The 24891-nt window shown below is 51.0% G+C and overlaps 1 protein-coding gene across 6 annotated transcripts in view; it reads right to left on the minus strand.

The window, feature by feature from the left end:
* Window positions 1-7400: 7400 nt before the first annotated feature.
* The window catches only part of CATSPERG (cation channel sperm associated auxiliary subunit gamma), a 28031-nt gene continuing 10540 nt past the window's right edge, over window positions 7401-24891 (minus strand). For 5 of the 6 annotated variants that reach the window (XM_039217734.1, XM_039217739.1, XM_039217735.1 and 2 more), the window contains 22 exons: window positions 24085-24256; window positions 21808-21945; window positions 20748-20807; window positions 20447-20563; window positions 19897-19947; window positions 19663-19792; window positions 19055-19166; window positions 17893-18051; window positions 17691-17803; window positions 16747-16960; window positions 16385-16447; window positions 16081-16279; window positions 15854-15975; window positions 15651-15731; window positions 15504-15560; window positions 10191-10347; window positions 9926-9989; window positions 9686-9781; window positions 9292-9381; window positions 8206-8298; window positions 8017-8116; window positions 7401-7934 (listed from right to left, as the gene is read on the minus strand). In XM_039217734.1, coding sequence (XP_039073665.1) covers window positions 7641-7934; window positions 8017-8116; window positions 8206-8298; window positions 9292-9381; window positions 9686-9781; window positions 9926-9989; window positions 10191-10347; window positions 15504-15560; window positions 15651-15731; window positions 15854-15975; window positions 16081-16279; window positions 16385-16447; window positions 16747-16960; window positions 17691-17803; window positions 17893-18051; window positions 19055-19166; window positions 19663-19792; window positions 19897-19947; window positions 20447-20563; window positions 20748-20807; window positions 21808-21945; window positions 24085-24256 — 2682 coding nt within the window. In that variant the 3' untranslated portion in view covers window positions 7401-7640. Of the gene's footprint in view, window positions 7935-8016; window positions 8117-8205; window positions 8299-9291; window positions 9382-9685; window positions 9782-9925; window positions 9990-10190; window positions 10348-15503; window positions 15561-15650; window positions 15732-15853; window positions 15976-16080; window positions 16280-16384; window positions 16448-16746; window positions 16961-17690; window positions 17804-17892; window positions 18052-19054; window positions 19167-19662; window positions 19793-19896; window positions 19948-20446; window positions 20564-20747; window positions 20808-21807; window positions 21946-24084; window positions 24257-24891 lie in introns of those variants that run through there. The other variant, XM_039217738.1, reaches the window with a different exon arrangement.

Below are 24891 nucleotides of genomic sequence, written 5' to 3' on the forward strand. Positions count from 1 at the left end.
TCACAAACTGTGAAATCATGACCTGAAGTTGGTCATTCAACTGACTAAACCACCCAGGGGTCCCATTAATTTTTATTTTCATATAGTCAATTTATGTAACTCTTCCTTTGTGACTTTTGTGCTTTTTGTCTTGCTTAGAAGTTCTTCCCATGCCAAAGTAAAACAAATATTCTCTAATTTTCCCTTTAGTTAAATAATTGTTTTTCCACACATAATTTTTATTAATCTTGAATGCACATTTTGTGAAGTAGGGATCTAAATTTGATTTCACCTTCATAGTCAATTTTTCCAGAACCATTTGTTAAATAAACCATTGCTTTCCCACCAAAATGAAAGACATTTGTGTCATATTAAAATCTCTTTGGGGCACCTGGGTGGCTCAGTCGGTTAAGCGTCAGACTTCAGCTCAGGTCACAATCTCATGGGTTCGAGCCCTGCATCGGGCTCTGTGTTGACAGCTCAGAGCCTGAAGCCTGCTTCGAATTCTGTGTCTCCTTCTCACTCTGTCCCTCTCCCGCTCATACTCTGCCTCTTGCTCTCAAAAATAAATAAGCATTAAAATAATTTTTTAGGGGCGCCTGGGTGGCTCAGTTGGTTAAGCATCAACTTCGGCTCAGGTCATGGTCTCGTGATTCGTGGGTTCGAGCCCCGCATCGGGCTCTGTGCTGACAGGTAGCTTAGAGCCTGGAGCCTACTTCAGATTCTGTCTCCCTCTCTCTCTGACCCTCCGCTGCTCATGCTGTCTCTCTCAGAAATAAATTAAAAAAATATTTTAAAAAATTAAAAAAAAATTTTAATAAATAAAGTCTCTTCAATAATCAGACATAATTTAAGTCATTTGTTATATTCTACCGTTCTATATTTATTCTTTGGAAATACCATACTATATATATGTTGTTGAAGTGAAAATCAGATAAATAAAATTAGCGCTTTTAAAATGAACAGTTTGGGGGCGCCTGGGTGGCTCAGTCGGTTAAACATCCGACTTCGGCTCAGGTCATGGTCTCATGGTTCGTGGGTGTGAGCCCCACGTCAGGCTCTAGCCAGCTCAGAGCCTGGAGCCTGTTTCAGATTCTATATCACCCTCTCTCTCTCTGACCCTCCCCTGCTCATGCTCTCTCTCTCTCTTTCAGAAATAAATAAAACATTAAAAAAATAATAAAAATAATAAAATGTGTTCATTGGTGCCATTTAGTACATTTACCATGTTGTACAAATACCACCTCTACCTCCAAAACATTTTTGTCACCACAAAAGGAAACACCGGGTCCCTTAGGCAATTGCTTCCCATTCCCTACTTTTTCCTTGCCCCTGGTAACCACTAATCTGCATTCTGTCTCTATATTCCTCTGTTCTGAATATTTTCTGTAAGTGGAATCACATGATATGTGGCCTTATATATCTGGCTAGTTTCACTTAGCCTTTTTTTCATGTTCATGGATGTCACAGCATGTATCTGTATTTCATACTTTTTATGGATTAATAATATTCCATTATATGGATATACCATAATTTGTTTATCCATCCATTGATGAATATTTGAGCTGTTTTCACTTATTGGCTTGTGAATAGTGCTGATATGAGCATACATGTATGTGTACTTGTTTGAGAGCATGTTTTCAATTCTTTTGGGTGATAAACCTAGGAATGGAACTGCTGGATGATATAGTAATTCTATGTTTAACTTTTTGAGGGACCACCAAACCATTTTCCACAGCAGCTGAAGCATTTTATTTTCCTACTACCAATGTATGAGTGTTTCAATTTCTCCATGCCTTTGCCAACCCCTGTTGTACCTGTTATTTAAATTAGTATAGATATTCTAATGGGTATGATGAGATATCTCACTATGGTTATTTTTTTAATGTTTTATTTATTTCTGAGAGAGAGAGAGACAGCATGAGCAGGGGAGGGTCAGAGAGAGAGGGAGATACAGAACCTGAAACAAGCTCTAGGCTCTGAGCTAGCTGTCAGCACAGAGCCCAATGCGGGGCTCAAACCCATGAACCGTGAGATCATGACCTGAGCTGAAGTCGGATGCTTAACTGACTGAGCCATCCAGGTGCCCCTCACTATCGTTTTTGTTAAGGTTTTATTTTTAAATAGGCTTCACACCCAGTGTGAGGCTCAAACTCATGACCCTGAGATCAAGTGTCACATGTGTTAAAGAAACCTGAGTGGCTCAGTAGAGCCTAAGCATCTAACTTCAGCTTAGGTCATGATCTCGAGGTTCACTAGTTCAAGCTCCACGTCAGGCTCTGTGCTGACAGCTCAGAGCTTGGAGCCAGTTTCAGATTCTGTGTCTCCCTGTCTCCCTTTCTCTCTGCCTCTCCCCTGCTCACACTCTGTGTCTCTCTCCTCTCTCTAAAAAAAAAAAAAAGAACAAAGTTGGGGGTCTTATCCTTCCTAATTCAAAGCTGCAAAGCTAGAGTAATCAAAACAGTATGCTGGCAGAGCCTGATGAGGGGCTCAATACCATGACCCTGGGATCATGCTGTGAGGCAAAAACAACTGAGCCACTCAGGCATCCCCAACTTTGTTCTTCTATTTCAAGATAGTTTGAGCTATTTAGGGCCCTTGGAAATTCCATACCAGTTTTAGGATGGGTTTCTCTATGTATGCAAAATTGCCAATAGAATTTTGATAGAGATTGTATTGAATCTGTATATCATTTTGGGCCTTATTATGGGCTGATATTCCCTCAGCGTGTAAATGTTGAAGCCCTAATCACCCAGTACCTCAGGGTGTGGGTGTATTTAGATATAGGGCCTTTAGGGAAGTGATTAAGTTAAAATGAGACCAATTAGGGTGGGTTTGACAGGAGTCTTTATAGGAAGAGGAAATCTGGACACACAGACACACACTAGGGATGTGACCATGCAGAGAAAGGACTATGTGAGCACAGCTATTGGGAAGTCAAGGGGACAGTCCTCAGAAAACAAACCTGCTGACAGTTTGATCTGAAACTTCTAAGCCCCAGAATTGTGGGAAAATAGATCTCTGTTGTTTAAATACCCAATCTGTGGTATTTTTTTTATGGGAGCCCTTGCAAACGAATACAGGTAGTACCATCATCTTAACAATATTAAGTTTTCCAATTCATGAACATGGAATGTCTTTCCATTTGTTTAAGTGCTCTTTAATTTCTTTCTGTAAAGTTTTGTGTTTTCAGTATACAGGTCTTTTACCTCTTTATACAAACTTATTCTTAAATATTTTATTCTTTTTGAAGTCGTGAATAGAATTGGGGTTTATTTTGAAATTTCCTCTTCAGAGTGTTCGTTGATAGTGTGTAGAAATGCAAGTGGTTTTTGTGTGTTGATTTTGCATACTGCAAGTTTGTTGAGTTCACTTGTTAGCTCTAACAGTTTGTGTGTGTGTGTGTGTGTGTGTATTCTACATATAAGATTCTGTCGTCTGCAGTGATACCTTTGGTTCTTCCTTTCCAATTGGGGTTCCTTTATTTTCTTTTTCTTGATTAATTCCTCTGGCTAGAACTTCCAGTATTATGTTAAGTAGAAGCGGGTATCCTTGATTGTTCCTGATCTCAAGGGAAGGCCTTTCAGTCTTTCACTACTGAGTATGATGTCAGCTATGGGATTTGTATATATTGCTTTTATCGTGTTAAGGAAAGTTCCCATCTAATCCTAGTTTATTTACTGTGTTTAGTATAAAAGAGTGTTTTGTCAAGTGTTTTTTTTCTGCATCAATTGAGATAATAGTTTTATTTCCTTCATTCTACTAATGTGATGTGTTATACTGATTGCTTTTTGTATTTTGAACTCTTACATCACAGTCATAAATCCCACTTGCTCAGAGTGTATAATCCTCTTAATGTGCTGCTGAACTTGGTTTGGTAGTATTTTGTCGAGGATTCTGGTGTTTATATTCATGAAGGATATTGGCCTTTAGTTTTCTTATCTTGTAACGTCTTTGGCTTTGTTATATAAAAGGGTAAGAATAAGTTGGAAATGTTCTCTCCTGTATAAGTTTCCAGAGGAGTTTGATAAGAATTAGCGATAATTTGTCTTTGAAAGTTTGGTAGAATTCACCAGTAAAGACATCTGGTTCTCGGCTTTTCTTTGTTGGAATGTTTAAATACTTTCTTTTTAAATAATCTCTTCACCCAACTTGGGGCTCAAACTTACAAACCTGAGATCAGCCTGAGCGGATCAAACTGAAGCCAGCCAGGCACCCCCTGTTGGAACATTTTTAGAATTACAGATTCAATCTATTTCTTCTTAGTCGGTTTTAGTAGTTTTTGTTTTTTAGGAAAATTTCCATTTCATCTAAGTTATCTCATTTGTTAGCATACAGTTCATAGTATTCTCTTATAATCATTTTTGTTTCCATAAAGAAGAAGTGGACCACTGTTTTTATTCATTTTCTAAAGATTGTATTTTTAAATATTTTTGAAGTTTATTTATCTATTCTAGGGGAGGGGAAGAAAGAGAGAGGAAGGAGAGAGAATCCCAAGCAGGAAATTTGCTGTCAGGACAGAGCCTGATGCTAGGCTCAATCTCATGAACCGTGAGATCATCAGCTGAGCCAAAATCAAGTCAGATGCTCAACTGACTGAGCCACCCATGTGCCCCTAGAGATTTTAAGTAATCTCTACACCCAACATGGAGCTCAGACTCACAACCTTGAGATCCAGAGTCGCATGCTCTACTGACTGAGCCAGCCAGGTACCTCTGGATCATTGTTTTTAAATTCAATCTGCCAGGGGCGCCTGGGTGGCTTAGTCGGTTAAGCGTCCGACTTTCGCTTAGGTCATGATCTCGCGGTTTGTGGGTTCGAGCTCTGCGTCGGACTGTATGCTGACTGCCAGCTCAGAGCCTGGAGCCTGTTTCAGTCTGTGACTCCCTCTCTCTCTGACCCTCCCCTGCTCACGCTGTCTCTCTCTCTCTCCTAGAAATAAATAAAACATGAAAAAAAATTTTTTTTTTAAAAATTCAATCTGCCAGTCTCTGCCTTTTATTAGGACACTTTAACCCAGTATTTTTAGTTTTATTAAGACATGTTTGGGGGCGCCTGGGTGGCTTAGTCGGTTAAGCGTCCGACTTTCGCTTAGGTCATGATCTCGCGTTCGTGGGTTCGAGCCCCACGTCGGGCTCTGTGCTGACTGCCAGCTCAGGGCCTGGAGCCTATTTCGGAGTCTGTGTCTCCCTCTCTCTCTGACCCTCTCTCGCTCACGCTGTCTCTCTCTCTCTCTCCTAGAAATAAATAAAAATATTAAAAAAAAAAAAAAGACATGTTTTATGACCCAACATATCTTCTATTGTGAAGAATGCTCCATGTGCACTCGAGGAGAAACCACATTCTGCTGAAGAAAAGAGATATTCCATAGAGCGAACGTGTCCCCCGCCTCCAATTCACATGTCGACATCTAATCCCCAATGTAATGGTATTAAGAGGTGGACCCCTTGGGAGCCCTCATAACTGAATGAATGCCCTTAGAGAGACCTCAGAGATCTCCTTTACCTCACCCAGCAGGTGAGGACATAGCAAAATCAAGGCCATCTATGAACCAGGAAGCAGGCTCTCACCAAACACTGAATCTGCCGTCACCTTGATCTTGGACTTCCAGGCTCCACAGGCAGTGAAAAATAAATTTCTGTTGTTTGTAAGCCACTCAGTTTATAATATTCTGTTATAGTAGCCTGAATGGACGAAGACAGGATATAACAGGGTGTTATTACATTTTCCCTCATTGCATCAATGTTATTAACTTTGTTGATGAGTCTTTAACTGTGATGTGTCATACTGCTTGACTATCCCTGACCTCTCTCTTGAGCCCCAGATCTGAAATTCCTGCAGGCCTTTTGGATGGCCTCCTCCAGAAGTCTCTCAGACCTTCCATACCGGCCAAGACCCCAAAGGCCCCAGTCTGTCCCCCAAATCTGTTCCTTCTCCCTGGTCTTCATCTCAGAGACAGCCTTCTTATCCCTCAGTCTTGAGGTCAGAGCTCTGGACCTTTCCTTAAATGCCTCCTTTGCTCCCACTTCCTTCATGGCCCTCTAGCCCAATGGCCTGCTCGCTAGGGTTTCTGGGCATCTCTCCCACCTGCCCCCTCCTTACCACGCTACACCAGGCCTTGGTCTAGCCCCATCCTCTTCTGCCCAGTCTCTGGACCACTACCTCCCGGCACCTCTGCGTCCAGTCCTGAGCTGTCCTCTATAGGAGCATCTTCCTACGTCTAACCATATCCTTTGGCCTTTCAGCCCTGAGTACTCCTCTGATCATTTCCAAGCTCCAAAACATGACCTCAGTGGCCTTGCCCGCTCTTGGAGCTGTGCTATCTCATCATGGACAAGCTGGTCCAGCCATCTGCCCTGATGCCACTCAGAGTATGTGCCCCCTCGGCCTCTACTCCTAGACAGGGTTGGTCAGAGAACCTCCAAGAAGTGAACCTCACTTCACCCAAGATCTCTGGTGAAGGGCTGATGTTGAAGTTCTTGGGGGGACAGGGGGTAGAGTACAAGGTGCATTTGTTTTATTGGGGCTTTTGGTTTTTGATTTTTTGCCTCTCAGTCTTTTCCTTCTTGATAGCACATTTTTCTTATAAGGACTGTCCTTAAGAGGTTAGGGTGGGACTGCCCTCAGCTCCCGGGGTGCGCTCCAAATGGCTTAAACTTCTGGCAGTGTGAGTAGTAAAGTGGTGAGTTCAGTCCAATCTGAGTGACTGACTGGGACTTACCTAGGAATGTTGGATTCCAGCCCTTCCTTTCTCTGGACAATCAGATATGTGGATGTGCAGCCTCAGACTGTGAAGGGGACTAGCCTGAGGTTAGAGACCACACTCAGAGGAGGACAGGTCAGGGAAAGCTACAGAGAAATGGAGCCAGAGTCCTATAGACATTGAAGACTTCTGGATCAAACTATACCTGAAGCCTATATTATTAAAGCCCATAAATTACCATTTCTATGTAGGGCATGTGAGTGAAATTTTTGCTACTTGCAACTAAAACAAAAATCCTGGAGCGCCTGGGTGGCGGTTAAGCATCTGACTTCAGCTCAGTTCATGATCTCATACTCCGTTGAGTTCGAGCCCCACATTGGGCTTGGTGCTGACAGCTCGGAGCCTGGGGCCTGCTTCAGATTTGTGTCTCCCTGTCTCTCTGACCCTCTCCTGCTCACACTCCACGTCTCTCTCTCTCAAAAATAAATAAACATTAAAAATAAATCAAATATCCTAACCTCTCCAGAGTCCCCTCCATAAGCTAGGCACCAAATAGGGATTGAAACTCAAAATATTTAATGACTGGCACTAAACGTGGGCACTGAACAATACTGCAAAGCATGGCAACGCGCCTGGGTCATGGAAGACCTTGCTGGACAGTGGGAGGTTGGGGGCAGCCCGAGGAAGGGCAGAGTCAGCAGGCACACAGAGAAGCTGCTACTTACCGGCCGGCACACAGGATTTTGACTTTAATGACCGATACGGCTGTGTGGTACAAACTAACTGAACATGAGTACTTACGAGGGCCCACAGCGGATTCTGAAATGAGGATTTAGGTCTGAAGAAGTGAAAACTGACGCAAAACAGAAAAGGGCCTGGGACGGGTGACAGTTGCATTTGCAAGATGGCCCAGGAAGTGAGGGGAGAGCATGGGCGGGAGTGGGGGCAGGCAAGAGGCTCAGGTAATCCAGTGCTTCTTCTTCTTCCTCTTCGAGGTTTCGTCAGGTGCACGCGGCTGCGCCTCTTCCGCTGTGGAACTGACACTGCGGGAGACTCTGGAGCTGACCGTGGATCTGCTCTCAGAGGTGTCACTTAAAATTCTAGGAGAGGAGGCATAAGAGTAGTAGGACTCTGACATGATGATGTTGTTGATCTTCCAGCGGAAGCTGTTCCAGGCCTTCACCATAAGAGGCAGCAGGAGGCAGAAGATGATGTAGAGGGTCACCAGGCCAATAAACACGCAGGATGACACCTGCAAGCACCACGCAACAGGCTCGGGTGGGCAGCCTCGGAGCCCGGCGCCCCTCGCAGGGCAGCTCCTCGCAGCCCCTCACCATGAGGATGAAGAAGGCCCGCTTGGCACTGAGTGGCAGCCCATGGATATGCAGCAGGAAGACGAGCTGGTAGTCACAGTAGGTGCTCTTGTCCACGCCTCTGCGGGGATATGGGGTTCAGGCCTGGGGTAGGAGTCGGGGACCCCAGAGGAAGCCCCCCAGTCTACCTAGGACCAGTGCCTGGCTCACCTGTTGCTCACCAACACCCTGAAGAAGAACTCGGGGGCGAAGATGGTATGGGGGATGGTGTCATAGCACGGGGAGTTCTCCAGACACAGCCACCTGGGGACCCAAGTTCAGGCAACGTGTGACATACAAATCATGCGTAGCACATGCCAACCTCTGATTTCTCCCTCCAGCCCACAAAGTCTCGGTGAGCACCAACGAGATGCCATCTCATCCCTTCTTCCTTGATTCATTCATCCAGTAAGGCTGACTCCATGCCTACCATGGGACAGGCTGTTGACTCGTTCGTTCCCTCCTGTCTTAACATCTCCGTCTGTGATTCCGCCATTACTGTGCGGATTATGTGTCTATCATGTGCCAACTCCTCATTTATTCCTTGTTGCTCTCATTCCTTCATCCCACAAATATACCTTGAGTGCCTACTAGGCACAAAGTCACATCTCCGTCCATTTATTCTTTCCTTTATTCATTTATTTGATAATGAATTGCATTTGACAAATGCAAGTTGAATACTGACCAGGTGCAACTTGTTACTCTGTTTATTCATTCACTTCCTCATCTGCTCACGGCATTGTTTTCTTCCTTTCACTGAGCCAAAAACCATCGAGTTCCTATATACTAATCTGTTCCTCTCTTGTTTTTATTCATTCATCCTGACCTCCATTCAAATGCCAAGAAATGCCTACCATGAATGAATGAATGAATTTGTTCATTGTCCCATTCAACAAATACTACGTTTAGTCCTATCAGGACCTGGACCTATGAGGGAGACAGACCATACAAGAGACAGTGACAGCCTAGAGGGGTCCCTGCAGGCATAAGCAGGGATGAGAGGACGTGGGAGCCAATACCCCATTCAGAATCGTCAGAAAAGTCCCCCCTGGATGAAGGGACATCTGAACTAAGGCCTGAAGAAAGAGTGAGAGGGGCCAGCACTGCAGACGAAGAGTCAGCCCCATTTGAGGAGCGCGAAGACGGTCAGCCTGGCTTGAGGCTCACGAGTCTCCCAGAGGCAGAAGGGATGCCCAGCCCAGGCCAACTCTGGGCAGGTGGGGAATTCGGGGACCAGGAGCCAAGTGGCGCACTCACTCGATGCCCAAGCTCTGGTGGGACAGGATGTTGAAGGCCGAGTCCTCGGTGGTCGTTGTGTTCTTGGTGGTCCAGATGAGGCTGTCAGTCCTGTGCAGCACGGGTAACCTCAGTTGGGACCGAGCAGGGCGGGGAAGCCCGGCCTCTGCTGCAGGCGCAGAGAGAGGCAAGAAGCGAGAGAGGCTGGCTCGGTGGGCAGTTGAGGGAAGGGGCAGGAGGAGCCTCGGGGGGCGGGGCCTCACAGCATGGGCGGGGCAAGCATTTGTGCCCTCCTGGGAGCCTGTGTCTGGGACAGAGCCCCGGATACCAGGGTGGGTGGTGCCTGCAGGGAGGGTGAGGTCTGTGGCTGGGAAGCAAGAGAGGGCGACCATGGGCCAGGGCCCGCAGGAACTACTTGTCCAAGGGGCTGTTGAAGCGGTAAATCTCCTCCTCGCTGTATTCCCTGATGTTGTCGAGGGTGGGCCCGCCGCCTATAATCTTCAGCACATAGCTGCCAGGTCAAGAGGTGCATGGGCTGGCTTCGGTGTCCAGAGCCCTGCGTCACCTCTCCCATACAGCCCGCGCTCCGTCCCTGTGGCCCGCCCTGCCCCCCTCCCCAGACTCCTGTCAGTTGCTGGCTTGGCCACGTCTTTACCTGCCCTGAAAACTGCCCGAATCTCCCGTCACCAAATCTTGGATCAAGAAGAAAGGGTAGAAGACTGTGGGGTCGGGGGGAGATCAGAAGGAGAAGACATTAGCTCTTGGCCGGAGAAGCAGAGGATGGAGGGGAGGAAGGAGAGAGGAGAGGACCGGGGGAGGAGCGGAGGATGAGTGAGGCGGTGAGCGAGCAGCGAGGGAAGGCGGGCAGCGTGGTGCGGACAGAGGGCAGTGAGGATGAGGCGAGGGGGCGGGACACGCACTATCACGGAAGAGGAAGCAGGGCATGTCGGGGTCCACCTTCACGCAGTCAAAGTAGTGTTTGTTCTGTAGCTGGTTATAATACAGTGTGGTGAGGATGTCGAAGGCCAGGCGCTTGCCAGGGGGGCAGCCGATAAGCACTGGGACCATCAAGTTGCCCTAAGTGTGAGGAGAACACTCTTACATGGAGGGGGGGGGCAGGGAGGACACCCCCCCCCCACAGCACCATGTCCTACCAGGCTACCCTCATCATTGCCACTTGATCGTTATTATTGTTAAAACAATAACTGCAAACGTTTATGTAGCTCTTACTGTGTGCAAGGCACCGGGTGATGTTCTAAGCACTTCGAACTCAAATTTAACCCTCAGAACACGCCTGGCATGGTACAGTATTAATATCTCCATTTCAGAGAATGGCAACAGTGAGGCACAGAGAAGTCAAGCCATTTACTCCTCACCCGAAGCCACGCCTCACGTGGTAGAGAGCTGGAATGGAAACTGAGGCAGGATGGTTCCAGCTGCCTCTAGGAAAAGACACGCAAAACCACTAACACCCACACCCATGGGGCCGCCACCTCCTTGGCAGACTGCACAGGGCTGGGGGGGCGGGCCTGAGACCTGGGAGGAGCCCGGGATGGGGGTCAGGGCTCAGGGAATTCCCATGGCATTGTCTTCAGAATGAACAGCCTCTGGCCCCTTTCGGGGGTAGGGTCCGAGGGTTTTATCCAAGCGCCAAAAGGACAAGGGCATCCAAAGACTGTGGCCTGGGGGTGACGGTGACTGGAGAGGGGTCAGTGGCCATTGATGAAGTAGTACTTCGCATGCTAGGCCCGGGCCCAGGATTTTACAGCCCTTAGCCGCTCACTCCCTGGGAGGTCTAATGGGCGTCTCAGAGTCAGTTTACCCACAACCCATCTTGGTTAACGGTACCTCATCCCTCTGTCTTACACCTACACCATCCAGACATCCTGCGGTCTCTAGACTTCAAAACAGAGCCGTCCTCTCCGCCTCCCCCACGCCCCCCTCCCCCCACTCTTCAACTCTTTTGCTCTGGCCTCGCCCTGCCCAGCCTTGTTTCCTCGCTGGCCTCCCTGCCCCCGCCCCTCCCCCCAGTCCGTCCCTCACACGCAGCCTCAGGTGTTCTGCCTCCCTTACCCCGTTTCATCTCTCTCCCACTTGCCTCTGGGCTCGCCCTGGTCCAGCCACAGCTGAGCCTCACTTGAGTCTAACGCGTGAAACATGTTCCCACCTCCAGGCCTCTCCACCATCCATCCCTCTCCCTGGCTCACCTTTCTGGCACATGACCGCATGGCTCACCTCCTCCCCACCTTCACGTCTTTGCTCAAATGTTTCCTCCTGGGCCAGGCCTTCCCCAAACCATCCTATGGAAAATGCTAACCTCCCCCATGCCCCCTGCCTGCTTACATCCCCCCAACCATTCATCACCTCTGACACACAATATCTTTTATCTTCCTTATTGTCTGACTCTCCGCTGTGGGTTGAATTGTGTGTCCCCAAAAGATACGTTGAACTCCTAATCTCCTGGTGCCTGCCAAGCCGGCCGGATTTGGGACAGGGCCTTTACATGTGTAATCAAGTTAAGATGAGGTGGCGCAGGGTTGATTAGGCTGGGCCCTAATCCAGTGACCAGCATCCTCATAAGAAGAGGAAAATTTAGGGGCGCCTGGGTGGCTCGGCCAGTTAAGCCTCCAACTCTTGAGCTCAGCTCAGGCCATGATCTCTCAGTTCGTGAGTTAGAGCCCCGCGTTGGACTCTGCCCTGACAGTGGGGAGCCTGCTTGGCTCTTCCTCTCTTTCTGCTCCTCCCCCACTCATTCTCTCTCTCTCTCTCAAAATTAATGAATAAACTTTAAAAATAAGTTTAAAAAAAGAAGAATGAGGAAATTTGGATACAGGCACACAAGGAAAATGCCTTGTGAAGATAGAGGCAGAGAGGGAAGTGATGTATCTAGAAGCCAAGGACTGCCAGCACCGGCCAGAGGCCAGGAGAGAGGCTTTGCAACTCATACTCCCTCGGAACCACCCGAGGAAACCAACCCTGACGTCACAGCCCTGGCCTCCAGAACTGGGACAGAAGAAACATTCTGACTAGTGGTAATTTGTTACAGCAGCCCCAGGAAGCAAACACACTCCCCTCCCCCCCCCCCCCCCCCCCCCGCTTCACACCACTGAGATGTCTGTTTTGTTCACGGCTCTAATTCCAGCACCTAAAACAATGCTGGCATGTAGTAGGCGCACAGCCAGCACCGGCGTNAAACATTCTGACTAGTGGTAATTTGTTACAGCAGCCCCAGGAAGCCCCCCCCCCCCCCCCCCCCCCCCAGAACAGAGCTTCACACCACTGAGATGTCTGTTTTGTTCACGGCTCTAATTCCAGCACCTAAAACAATGCTGGCATGTAGTAGGCGCACAGCCAGCACCGGCGGAAGGAATGAATACACTCTGTGCGCAACGAGTGAAATCAAATCTATTCCCAGTCTACCCCTTGACGCCAGCCTCATTCCCCCATGGAGGGAGGCCCGTCTCTGGGGCTGGCCTGCTGAGAGATGCTCCCAGCCTTTATTCATCCAGCCAAATTTGATTGAGTACCTCTTTGTTTTTTTTATGTTTATTTCGAGAGAGAGAGCGTGACAGAGCACGAGTCGGGGAGGGGCAGAGAGAGAGGGAGGCACAGGATCCAAAGCAGGCTCCAGGCTCCGAGCTGTCAGCACAGAGCCCAACGTGGGACTCGAACTCACGAGCCCTGAGATCATGACCTGAGCCAAAGTCGGATGCTTCACAGACTGAGCCACCCAGGAGCTCCGACTGAGCATTGATTATGTGCAAATTAGTTTGTTCTTTCCTTCATCCAACATATTTACAGATCAAAGACCCACTTGTTCATCAGTTAGCTTCAATTTCCATTTTTTCCCCCAGCATTGGGAGCCAGAGAGAGGCTCCAAGACTTCCAAATACACATCCTTCAGAGCACCTGGCTGGCTCAGGAGGTTGAGAGAGCGTCTGACTCTGGGTTTCGGCTCAGCTCATGATCTCATGGTTAGTGAGTTTGAGCCCCCTCATTGGGCTCCGCGCTGATAGGGCAGAGCCTGCTTCGGATTCTCTCTCTCCCCCTCTCTCTCTGCCCCTCCCGCGGTCTCTCTCTCTTTCTAAATAAATAAATACATACATACATACATACATACATACATATATAAATAACAAAAACCCAAATACACGCTTCTTGATCTGGTAATGTCGGGGGTGGAGAAAGAAGGAAGAGAAACCAGAAAGACTCCTGCCTGGAAATATGAAGAAAAGCTCAGACTATATGCCCCTTCAGCACCTTTACCTCCTTGTCTGTTCAAAAAAAAGCACTGACATGGGGAGCCTGGGTGGCTCAGTCGGTTAAGCGTCCGACTTCGGCTCAGGTCATGATCTCACAGTTCATGGGTTCGAGCCCCACGTCGGGCTCTGTGCTGACAGCTGGCTCAGAGCCTGGAGGCTGTCTTCGGATTCTGTGACTCCTTCTTTCTCTGACCCTCCCCTGCTCGCACTGTCTCTCTCTCTCTCTCAAAAATAAATTAAACATTAAAAAAAAAAAGCACTGATAGGTTTTCTTTAAACTTTAATTTTTAGATGGGTAACACACACACACACACACACACGCAGAGTGAAAAGTATCACTTCCATTCCTATTCCCCAACTGTCCTGCCTCTCTCCCATCCCTGAAGAGCAAAGCACTATAAGGACTTTCTTCATGCAAATAAAAGCCAACGTGAATATATGCTCTCAGTGCACCTCTTCCATGCTAATGACCTATACACACTGCTCTGCACCTGCTTTTTTCTCTTAAGAATAAAATACACTTTGGGGTGGCTGGGTGGCTTAGCTGGTTGAGCATTGGACCTCGGCTCAGGTCACAATCTTGCAGTTCGTGAGTTCGAGTCCCGCATCCGGCTCACTGCTGTCAACGAAGAGCCCACTTCAGATCCTCTGTTCCCCCCCTCTCTCTGCCCCACCTTGCTTGGTGGGGCAACTCTCAAAATAAATACAACATTTTAAAAAAGAATAACATATGCTTTGGAGACTATTTTGTATAAGTATGTGGAGACCTTTGTCCCTTCCCCACCTTTTTTTTTAACAGCTGCATAATTTTCCATTGCATGGATGCACCCTAATTTACTTAACCACTCCCCTATTAGTGGACATCTAGGTTGTTTCCAATCTTTTGCTGTAACAGTATGTTACAGATTAGATTTCCAGAAGGGATCTGTGGGGTCAAAAATAAGGATCTTAACTTTGACCTTCTGGGGTTACGATAAAGAGGAAAATAATGCGTATCGCCAGGCTGTCAGGAACACACTTATTGGGTGCTGAGGTCAGCCACTCCTCCCTGCTCTCCTCTCTCCCTGCAAAGGAGGGGGGTGGCTATTACAACCTTTGTTTTTATTATTACATTTTTAAAAGTTTATTTCTTTATTTTGAAAGCGAGCAAGAGAGAGCATGAGCAGGACAAGGGCAGAAAGAATCCCAAGGAGGATCTGCACTGTTCAGCGCGGAGCCCGATGCAGGGCTCAAGCTCACGAACTGTGAGATTCTGACCTGAGTGGAAATCCAGAGTCAGATGCTTAACTGACTCAGCCACCAGGCACCCCTACAATCCCTTTCTTTTTCTTTTCTTTTCTTTTCTTTTTTTTTTTTTTTTTACTGTCCTGGGTTATACCAAACCAGGAGGGAGGAGCAAGCAGGGCCCATGTCCTGGCGAATGGGCAGGGAAGTGGGTGGGAACAAGGCATCTGGGTTAAGTCCCTCCTTTATCACTTACTAGCTCCTTGGGTTACTCTAAGCAGATGTCTGCACATCTCTGAGCCTCAGTGTCTGTCTCTGGGCAAAAGGGATATTGCATGTGTAAGCAAGTGAGGAACTAAGGACACCATGGGAGTGAACGATGCATGTGTGACTGGGGAAATGAAGAGCCACGTGTGAAAGAAGGGCCAAGCTGGCCCACATGACACCTTTGTGCCATTTGGGAACAAAAGCCCAGTGTCGTAGATGCTTTACTTTTCCCTGCAGAAAAATATTAGAAGGAACGTGCAGGCCTGGGTGCAATCTCTACAACCGTAGAGGCAGCCCTTTCTGGAAACATGAATGGATGAAAAGAGTGAGTGGATGTGTGGGTGGGTGAACGAATGAAAAGGAAGAAATTATGAATGCATTAGAGGGATTTCCCAGGGGAGACTCAGAATCAACCCTGTTTGGCCTCGACGTAGTCCCTTCCCTCCTAGTAGAGGGCCCAGGACTCCCAAAGTCCAATACTTGCATGCGGGGTCCCTGGTGTGTGTTCTGGAAGCAATGCCCGACCGCGCCCGCCACCTGAGGGTAAGAGCAGGTGATGATGGCCGACCCCGTGGGCTCAGTCTTTCCCCTCCTCCCGTATCCCTCCCTTCCAGACTCGGACCGAACCTTGAGCAACATGGAGGTCTCCATGAGGTGGTGTCCACTAAGGCCCTGGTCAAAGCAAGCCCTTTTATCGTTGAGCGTAACCTGGGGTTGGGGGCCGAAATGAAGGTGTCACCAGGCCTGCCTGAGGACCCGGGGCGGCTCTAAAGGTCCCCTGCGCCAGCAGCTCCGCCCCGCCTCGGCACGCCCTCCGCGCGTTGTCTCACCCTGAAAAGCACCGAGTTGCGATTAATGAGGACCTTCTGTTTCACCTCCGCCTCAATGCAGCTCGGGTCGGCCAGCATCACGCCCAGATACACTTTGCTCTGCAGCTCTTCGGCCGTGAACACTGCAAGCACCCGGAGGGGTTAGGGCCCCGCCCCGCCCCCAGGCACCTCCCCCGCCGCAACCCCCGCCCCGCCCCTCGAGCGCCACTCGGGCCTCGCCCACAGACCGAGCTCAGGCGCTAACTCGAACGAATGCTCGCCGACCCTCAGGAAGACCGAGAAGACGTAGCTGGTGCCCTTGTCCAGGAAGATGCGCTCGGGCAGGTCGTACTCGGCCTTGAGGTCGTAGACCTTCCTGTAGCTGGTCATGTCAATGTACATGTTCCCCGAGCTCTGCAAGTTGCTCGCCAGATAGAAGTAGAAGTCCTGGAGACCGGAAGTGGGGCAAGGTCAGACCCGCACGGCGGTCGGGGAGGGGTGTCCGGACGCCGCCGCTCCCCCCGCCCCCGACTCCCAACCCTCTCCACGCACCTTGTGCTGTAACTTGTCCTTCCACCAGCCCGTGGTGGAGCTGGACCCCGAATCCGCGTACGGCTGCGGGGACGGGGACGGCGGGCACCGTGAGCCGGGGGGGGGGGGGAGGGCTGCGCCGCGCCCCCAAAGCCAAAGCTCACAGACCCCGGCCCGCCCCCAAGCCCTACACCCAACGCCACAGCCACACCCCCAAAGCCACCTCTCCGAGGCCCTGCTCTCCCGCTCGCCCCGCCCCCCTTAGCCTCAGACTCTCCCCGGCGGTTCCAGCCTCCGCGGCGGTTCACGAGCCACGCAGCCCTCGCAGTCTAAGCCTCCTCAGTCCCGTCTCACACCAGGCCCGGCCCCCGCCGGGCGTCCACCTTGTGGTACTTGGAGTGCAGACAAAGCAGGTAATAGACGAGCCCCTGGTAGACTGCGAGCGTGTTCTCGTCGTGGAAGCCCTGAGGGTCCAGGACGCGCGGCGGCCGCGCCAGGTAGCGCTCCTGGCGCGAGTACCTTTGCGGGTCGGGCAGGTCCCGCAGGCGCATCACCGTGAACGGGCAGAAGTTGCTGAAGGAGAGCTTCAGGTGTCTCCTGGGGAGGGCGCGGGGCGGGGGGATGGCTTTGAGGCGCCTGGCGCACCGCGAGCCCCCCCGGATCTAATCCAGCCCTGACCTTCCTGCTCAGCCTCGGCCCCCCAGTGCCCTTGGACACATCCCCCGGGGTGTCGGGTGTCCCTGCGTCCCTCAGACCGGGGTTCTGGGCCTCCTCCCTCCTCCCACCCCAAGCCGCCCTCCACCTCCCCTTTCTCCCGGGCCCCTTTTCCCTGCTGCCTCCCGGGGCTCCTCGCAGGTGACCAGATAGATCATTCCTGAATGCAGGTGAATCTGGCTGTGCAGTCCCTCCTTTGAGTCCCACCATGGCTCCCAGGAGCCTCCCTGTGGCCACCAGGCTCACCTTGTCCACCCTGCCACCAGCACCGCACTCTGTCTGCACTGTACTTCCTCTCAGTCCTGAACGCACAGTCTCCTTTCCTCCTTAGGGCCTTTGCATATGTGATTCCCCTTGCCTGGAACGCTTTCTGGAATCTTATCACTCTTCCTTACCCTTTAGCTCACAGCTCAGGTACCTCTTCCTCCTTGAAGCCCTCCCGGACGCACCCACCTCCCTCCGACTCGGCCATGCCCCTCCTTTGAGCCTCCATAGACCCTAAGCTCCCCCATCACAGCCCTGGGGATGACTCCATCTCACTCCCGGAATAGCGGCTTTGTGTGAGTGCCACCTAGGGCTCCCTGACTACCGCTGTGGTCCAGTGTCTTCTCACCCATGCCGCTGAAGGTAGTAGTTATTGCTGAGCTGCTGGTACATCAGAAGCTGCTCCACGGGCACGTTCCTCTTGACAAGGTGGCCCTGCTGGCCTTTCATCAGATACACCAGCTGCCGCAGGAAGCCAGGGCCTGGTAAGCCAGGGTCAGCCAGCCGCCCTGAGGCTTCCCCATGTTTCCCCATGACCCCCCTCCTGGCACCTGGTACAGTTTGGTGTCTTCGTAGAAGAGGGTGACCATGGTCTCATTGGGGTTGTAGGCAGGGGACTGGTGCATCGCCTGCAGGCTGACGTGCACCTCCCAGCCCCTGGACGGGAAGAGCTTGTACATCCGGTAGCTGCCTTCCAGGATGTACCAGATCTGGGGGTGCGACAGCCAGGTGGGTATGTGTGAGGGCCACAGGGACCTCTGGCCCCACGTCTCCGCCCAGTGGGGTGGCCCCATTCTCTAGGGGTGAGGCCAGGCGAGCTCACATACCTTCTCTCTGTAATGTCATCTCTACTTCCCAGAACCCAACGGCCCCTGCTCCCAAGCCCCACTCGACATAATTGTCTCCAACGTTTCGTAGGCTGGAGTGGCTCTGACTTGAAACTGAAGCATTCCTAATGTGTACTCCCCTACAGGCCAGGGTTCCTAGGGGCAAGCCCTATTTTCTCCTCACTCTGCACCCTCCAGGGTCCCACCATTCCCTTGGCCTCAGTTTCCCACCTCTGCACTGATACCCACCCCCCAACGGATTTGAGTCTAGACCTCATCCCCTCTAAGGCTCAGCCTGGAGGAGTCTGTCCAACCTTCAGGATGTCCCTCCTCCACACGGCCTCCTCTATGAAGCCCTCCCTGATACACACACACACACACACACACACACACACACACACACAGATTGCACTGGAAGCTGGGCCCCACCCATTTCTGAATGTCTGTCCGGAGGTCCTGTCTTCCACACTGCAGCCCTGTCTCCCCTGAACTGTTACTTTCTGAGAAAGATTCTGTCTTCCCACTTGGCCTGTGACCCTTGAAGGCAAGGTCCAGGGCTGACCCAGTCACCACTGCGTCCTCAGCGCTGGGTCAGGCATACAGTGAGCTCTCAGCGCTGGGTCAGGCATACAGTGAGGGCTCAGTATTTATGAACTGAACCACATGATGGAATGAAAGAGGGCCCTCTGTCGAAATCAGATCAGGACTCTGTCTCTTTACCTCTGCTGCAAGACTTTGGAAAAAACACCACTTCTCTTTGAGTTCCAGGGTCCCCAGCTGCCCTTCCCCGGGATCCCCGAGGGCACTTGCTCCCCTGAACCCTTTCACCCTGACCGAGGGAGAAGGGAGACCCCTGGGGTTTGGGGAGAGGAGCAGGGCAGCCCACCTCCTCAGTCTCGGTGACAATAGCCATGTCCCCATGGAACGAGTTGACCAGGTACTTAATGGACTGCTCCTTGGGGAAGTCCGCCAGGTAGATGAAGTTTTCATAGTTATAGCTGCAGGGGCAGAGACGGGAGCTCGGGCCCTGGAAGACGTCTGCTTCCCCCCAACTGCAGGCCTAACACAACCCGAGAACTATTTCGTCAGTTCTCTGCCAGCCTTATGAGAACACACAGGGAACCCTGGGATTCCAGCTTCTGCTCCACAGCCTCTGGGCGGCCTCCCCATCTGTAGACAGGAGCATCTGGCCAGCCTAGCGGTTTGCCACCAGCCCCTAAGTTCCTGAGGGGTGCAAAGTATCCTAACCTTTCCCCCAGACAGTGCCTTTCACGCGGACTGGGACCTTACATCAGGTTTCACTTAAGAAAGGCTTCCCAGGTCTTTAAAATATCACCTTTTCCCATCCTCACCCTAACCACCCCAGCAGCCCGTGTTTCCCCCGTCACAATCCTGACAACTTCTGAACTTGGGCATGCTCTGACAACTTGACGGCTTCAGGAAGGACGCCCACCCTGGTGGAGCTGAGGAGGCAGGGTATGTCCAGCCCCGTACCTCTGCAGGAGGAAGTTGCCCCAGATATACAGCAGGTTGCTTTGCTGGTTGTAGAACATGCCCTTGGGTACCATCGGGAAGTTGGTGTAAGACTCTGTCCCTAGGATCACTAGAAACTCCAGGCCTCGAGCTGGCCGGGGGAGAGGCAGAGTGGGCACGGCAGTGAGGGGACGGTCATCCGGGTCCCTCCTGGCCCTCATCCACTTTTGAGGCCCCCCTGCCTTCCCCTCCTACCGTCAGGGATGAATTCCGGAATGGTGTAGAGGACGACCAGGTGATTAGTGACTACAGCCGGGGAGAAACAGCAAAATCTCCTGAGGGTCTGAGCTTTCAAAACCTGAAACTGGGCAAGTCACCAGATTCCCAAACCCTCCAAAAAGCCCTCCAATGGCTTCTCATTTGGGCCTGTTAGCCCTTGGGGTTTCTTTATATGAATATGTTAGGTCACAGGACTTGCCTCCTCTGACTTCTTGGCTGAAGAGCACAGTGCACAGCCTACACAACTGTACATGGCAGCCCTATTCTCTGTTCAGGTAAAATAAAATAACATCTCCTTATTGTGAGCCACAAGGCCCTTTCAGATTTGACCTCTGCTCATGTCTCCAATCTCCCTCCCTCCTCATTCTCCCTCTTTCCCAGTCATACTGGTTTCTTCTGTTTCTGCATCCCACCCAGTCTGTTCTCCACCACTACCCCTCACCCAGGCCCCGCTGTCTGCCTTAGCACAGATCCACAATCTGAGCTCTGCCCCTTCCCACTCTGCCCCCCACAGCATCGCAATTACCCAGGTCGTAGCTGACCACCTGGAAATACTTCCTGGTGGGGTTTTCAAACTCTACCAGCAGCAGTAGGTTGTAGTCGCCAGCAATGAATACGGTCCAAATTATGGAGCAGTTGATAACTGGGTAGGAAGGGGTAGGTTCAGGGCAGCCCTGGACCCGCCCCTCTCCCTGGCCTCCGTAACCCCCACGCCTATCCCTGCGACTCCCCACCCCTCCCACGGACACTGTTCTTTACAGGGAGCTCTCCCACCTTCCCTGCTCACCCACACCCGCCCACCGCAGACCTCTCTGGGAGCCAGGTACCTTGTATCCCCTTGCACACAGACTGCTTCCGGGGCAGCAACTCGAAGGACACGCGGCCATCTGCGGAGCGGGCAGGTCGGTGCTCACACCTTCCCAGCCCTTCTGGTGTCCCACCACCCCAGCTCTCAGACTGTCCAGGGTCAGTGCCGGTGCCTCCGCCCCCTTAGTCCTTGGAATTTCAGGGGGCGGGTCTCACTCTGACCTGTCAGTCACTCACAGCTGGCCTACCAGATTAGGTCTGTCTCTGGCCATAGCAATCGGCTCAGGTCTGGGCACAGACCCAGAATGGGCCCATCAGAGCACACCCTGGACTCCCACTAGAGCTAATGGGAGAGGCTGCTTTCATTCTTTTGGGGTGACTCAGCCTGGGGGGGAGATTTGAGCCCCAAGCTCATGGGACCATCTTTAGTCCCCAGGAGAGGGGCATCTACCTGAGAACGAGGCCAAATCTCAGGGTTCATAATAATAAACCCTTTTAGTGCATCCACCATGTCCCTAGCACTGTTCTAAGATGGTTACAGACATCAATTTATTTAATCTATCAACCCAGTGAGGCAGGTGCTAACATTATCATTAGCCTTATTTTGCAGATGAGGAAAATGAGACCAAAAAGAGAGGGTAAGTCACCTGTCCAAAGCCACAGGGTGACTGGGTTGGATGCGTTCAAGCGACCGCCCCCCCCCCCAGACTTGTGCTATCGTTGCTATGGTTGCCAAGAGCTGGTGCCCTGACAACATACCCTGTGAGCCCCTGGATCTGGCCATGCCGGAAGTTGGACTCTAGTCTTGTCACTTATGTAAGTCCACACATTCTTCATGCCTAACTGATTTCTGACTTGGGCTTCTGTCCTTTGAAACCAAACACGTCACCAAAAATACATAACACCCTCAACTCCTACCCCTATAAATGCATAAACCCATTCTTCCCCTCACAGGGACAACCTCCAGCCTGAGGCCCCTCCTGGAGGCGCCTGGTGAGGGAGGAGCACCCAAGGTTGGAATTCTCACAGATGCGAGGGTATAGAGTGGTCTCTTGGGCCGCCAGAGGCCCCACCCCTTACCTTTGATGGTCCCAAAGTGGACATAGCCTTCCCGCTTGCCAGTGGTGAGGGCCATGACGTACTCGGAGCCGTTGCTATGGGAATACACGGGGCACAGCTTCTTGATACATTCGTTGGCCAACACACGAACCCAGCGCCCTGTGGGGGCCAGCATGGAACCTCAGACCCATGTCTAGACCTGGGACCTGACCCCCATCCAGATATCCATGGCCTGAATGGCCATTCAGTGTGGTGTCTGAGGGGCCACTGGAGTAGGGCCCAGCTACCTTTGAGTAAATCCCCCTTGCTCATACTCTGTCCGCAATGTACAGATGAGTCTAACCCCACTCTCGTGTTCCCCTGGCCAGAGCAATGGGTTCAACTGAGCATGTGACCATGCCGGACAAATCAGAGACAGTCCGGCTTGCAACCACTAAGAGATGCTCTTTCCTGGGGCCCCTGAAAGAATAGAAGTCCACAGTTGCGAGGTGGAGGGAGGCAGTCACCAGGGCTATCACCAGGAGGGGCCTGTTTAAGCTGCAGTGAGCGAGCATTAGATCCAACTGTCCCTGAAATCAAATGTACCCATCTAAGCCAAAAAACACCTCTTCCTTCCTCTTTCTTTCTTTCTTCCTTTCTTCCTTCCTTCCTTCCTTCCTTCCTTCCTTCCTTCCTTCCTTCCCTTCCCTTCCCTTCCCTTCCCTTTCCTTTCCTTTCCTTTCTTCTTTTCCTTCCTCCCTTCCTCTCCTCTCCTTTCCCTTCCTCCCTCCCTCCTTCCCTCTCTCTCTCTTTCTTTCTTTGCTTCATGTCCCGTGGGGAACCCAACACAGAACTTGAACTCACAACCTGATCAAGACCTAAGCTGAGACAGAATCAGATGTAAAATGAACTGAGCCAACCAGGAGCCCTAGCACCCCTTCCTTTTATTTATTTATTTTTAATTTTTTAGTCTTTATTTTATTTTTAAGAGACAGAGAGCGAGCGGGGGACGGGCAGAGAGAGAGGGAGGTACAGAATGTGAAGCAGGCTCTAGGCTCTGAGCTGTCAGCACAAGAGCCCGAAGCAGGGCTCGAACCCACAAACTGTGAGATCATGACCTGAGCCGAAGTCGGACACTTAACCGACTGAGCCACCCAGGCGCCCCATTAAGTCCATTTTAATTTGGTTCATTCTACTGTCAATGTCCTAAGTTAAAAAAAAAGAGAGAAAAATGAAGCTGTTGGGAATGGGCTTTAACTAATGAAATACAGGTTATAAGTTTCTGTAACCCTATAAAATGACATCCCTCATTTAAATAGGGGGGAGAGCTGAAAGGAACTAGGAGGGTTTGAGTTTCATTTAAAAGATAAGGCTGGGGGCACCTGGGTGCCTCAGTCAGTTAAGCGTCCGACTTCAGCTCAGGCCATGATCTCAGTTTGTGAGTTCGAGCCCCACATCTGTCTCTCAAAAATAAATACATGTAAGAAAAATTTTTAAAGATAAGGCTATGTTTCAGATTCTGTGTCCCCCCCCCTCCCCTGGTCACATTGTATCTCTATTTCAAAAATAAATAAGTATTAAAAATAAATAAATAAAAGATAAGGCTGAATCAAAAGTCTCTCTTTTTCCTCTGATCAGTCTCCTTCGTGGCTTTTCCTCTCCAGCTGCTCATCCCACCTTCTGTCTGCCTTTCTGATTCTCCATGCCTCTCTCCCACCACTCAAACTTCTTTTAAGCTTTTAAGTTTATTTATTTTGAGAGAGGGAGAGAGCGAGAGCACAAGCAGGGTAAGGGCAGAAAGAAGGAGAGAGAGGATGCGAAGCAGACTCTGAGCTGACAGCAGAGAGCCCGATGCAGGGCTCGAACGCAGGTACAGTGATATCATGACCTGAGCCAAAGTGAGACAGTTAATCCACTGACCCACCCAGGCACCCCCCAAACTTCTCTTTTGCTATGCATCTCTCTCGGCATGTCTTTCTCTGCCTATCTGACACTGTGTGTGTGTATGTGTGTGTGTGTGTGTGTGTGGCACACACATGTCTCTCTCTCTCTCTGCTCTCCTTTCCCTCTCACACCTCCCTCTACCCTCTGCTGGTTCACAGGTCCAGAGGAAAGCCTCACGCCAGCATATAGAGGGAAGGAGACAGCCATGGAAGGTGGGCGGTGACCATTAAGGACCTTGGAGTGTCCTTCTGACACCCCCTCCCCACCCATGGCAATTCAAGTCTCGAGTGCTTCCAGTGGATGGGTTCCCTGAGGTGCCCTCCCGGGGGTTCCCACAGGCAGGGCCCCCTCCTGAGATGCCAGGGACCCCCTCACCACTGCCTTGGTTGCCCTCGTGGAGGGTGACGTAAGTGCCCGTAAAATAGTAGACCAGCTGGTTCTGCCGAATGAAGAGCGTGCTCTCGGTGGCAATGGCATCATAGATGGTGGCAGTGAAACTGGCCTGAGGGCAGTAGAAGGAGCCGACCCAGCAACTGTCAATGTTCAACTGCAGGGGAGAGTCAGTGGTGAGCTGGTCTGCCTCGGCTCCGCCCCCCACGTCCTCCCTTGAGGGGAGACAGCTGCTCTGAAAACTGCCCGGGATGGACACAGACAGCTGCCGCCGGGGCGCCCTCCCTGCTCGCCGTCAAGTAGTACCTCGTGGCCACGCTTCTCTGACATGGGTCAGGGAAGCAGGTGACCCAGGCCAGAGCCAGCTGGGACTTTGTGGGCTCTCCAGAGTTTGGCAGTGCACAACATACTCAACAGTGCAGAGCAACCTCAGTTCCCCAGGCCACAGTCGGGGCTGCACCTATGTGGATCCCAAAGATCACATTCTTGGCCCAAGGCACATTTGGAACAACCCTATTTTGCCGTGAACACAGCTGGCTGTCAGGCTGACGCTATCTGAGCTCACTGACCAATCACTAGCACTGGTGATATTCACTAACAGTGGGCAAGCGCCCCCCAGTGGACGGTTCTTGCCTCAAAGACTGAATCTGACGATCATCAAGCTGCTAGAGCTCACCAGTTTACCGGCAGAAACTATATGGGGTGTTACGGACCGAATTGTGTCCCCACTCCCAATTTCTAACCCTGCCACGATGGAGGTAATTAAGGTACACTGAGGTCAGAAAGATGGGG

Source organism: Hyaena hyaena, unplaced genomic scaffold (assembly GCF_003009895.1).
Source record: "Hyaena hyaena isolate Hyena2069 unplaced genomic scaffold, ASM300989v1 scaffold_721, whole genome shotgun sequence".
NCBI lineage: Eukaryota > Metazoa > Chordata > Mammalia > Carnivora > Hyaenidae > Hyaena > Hyaena hyaena.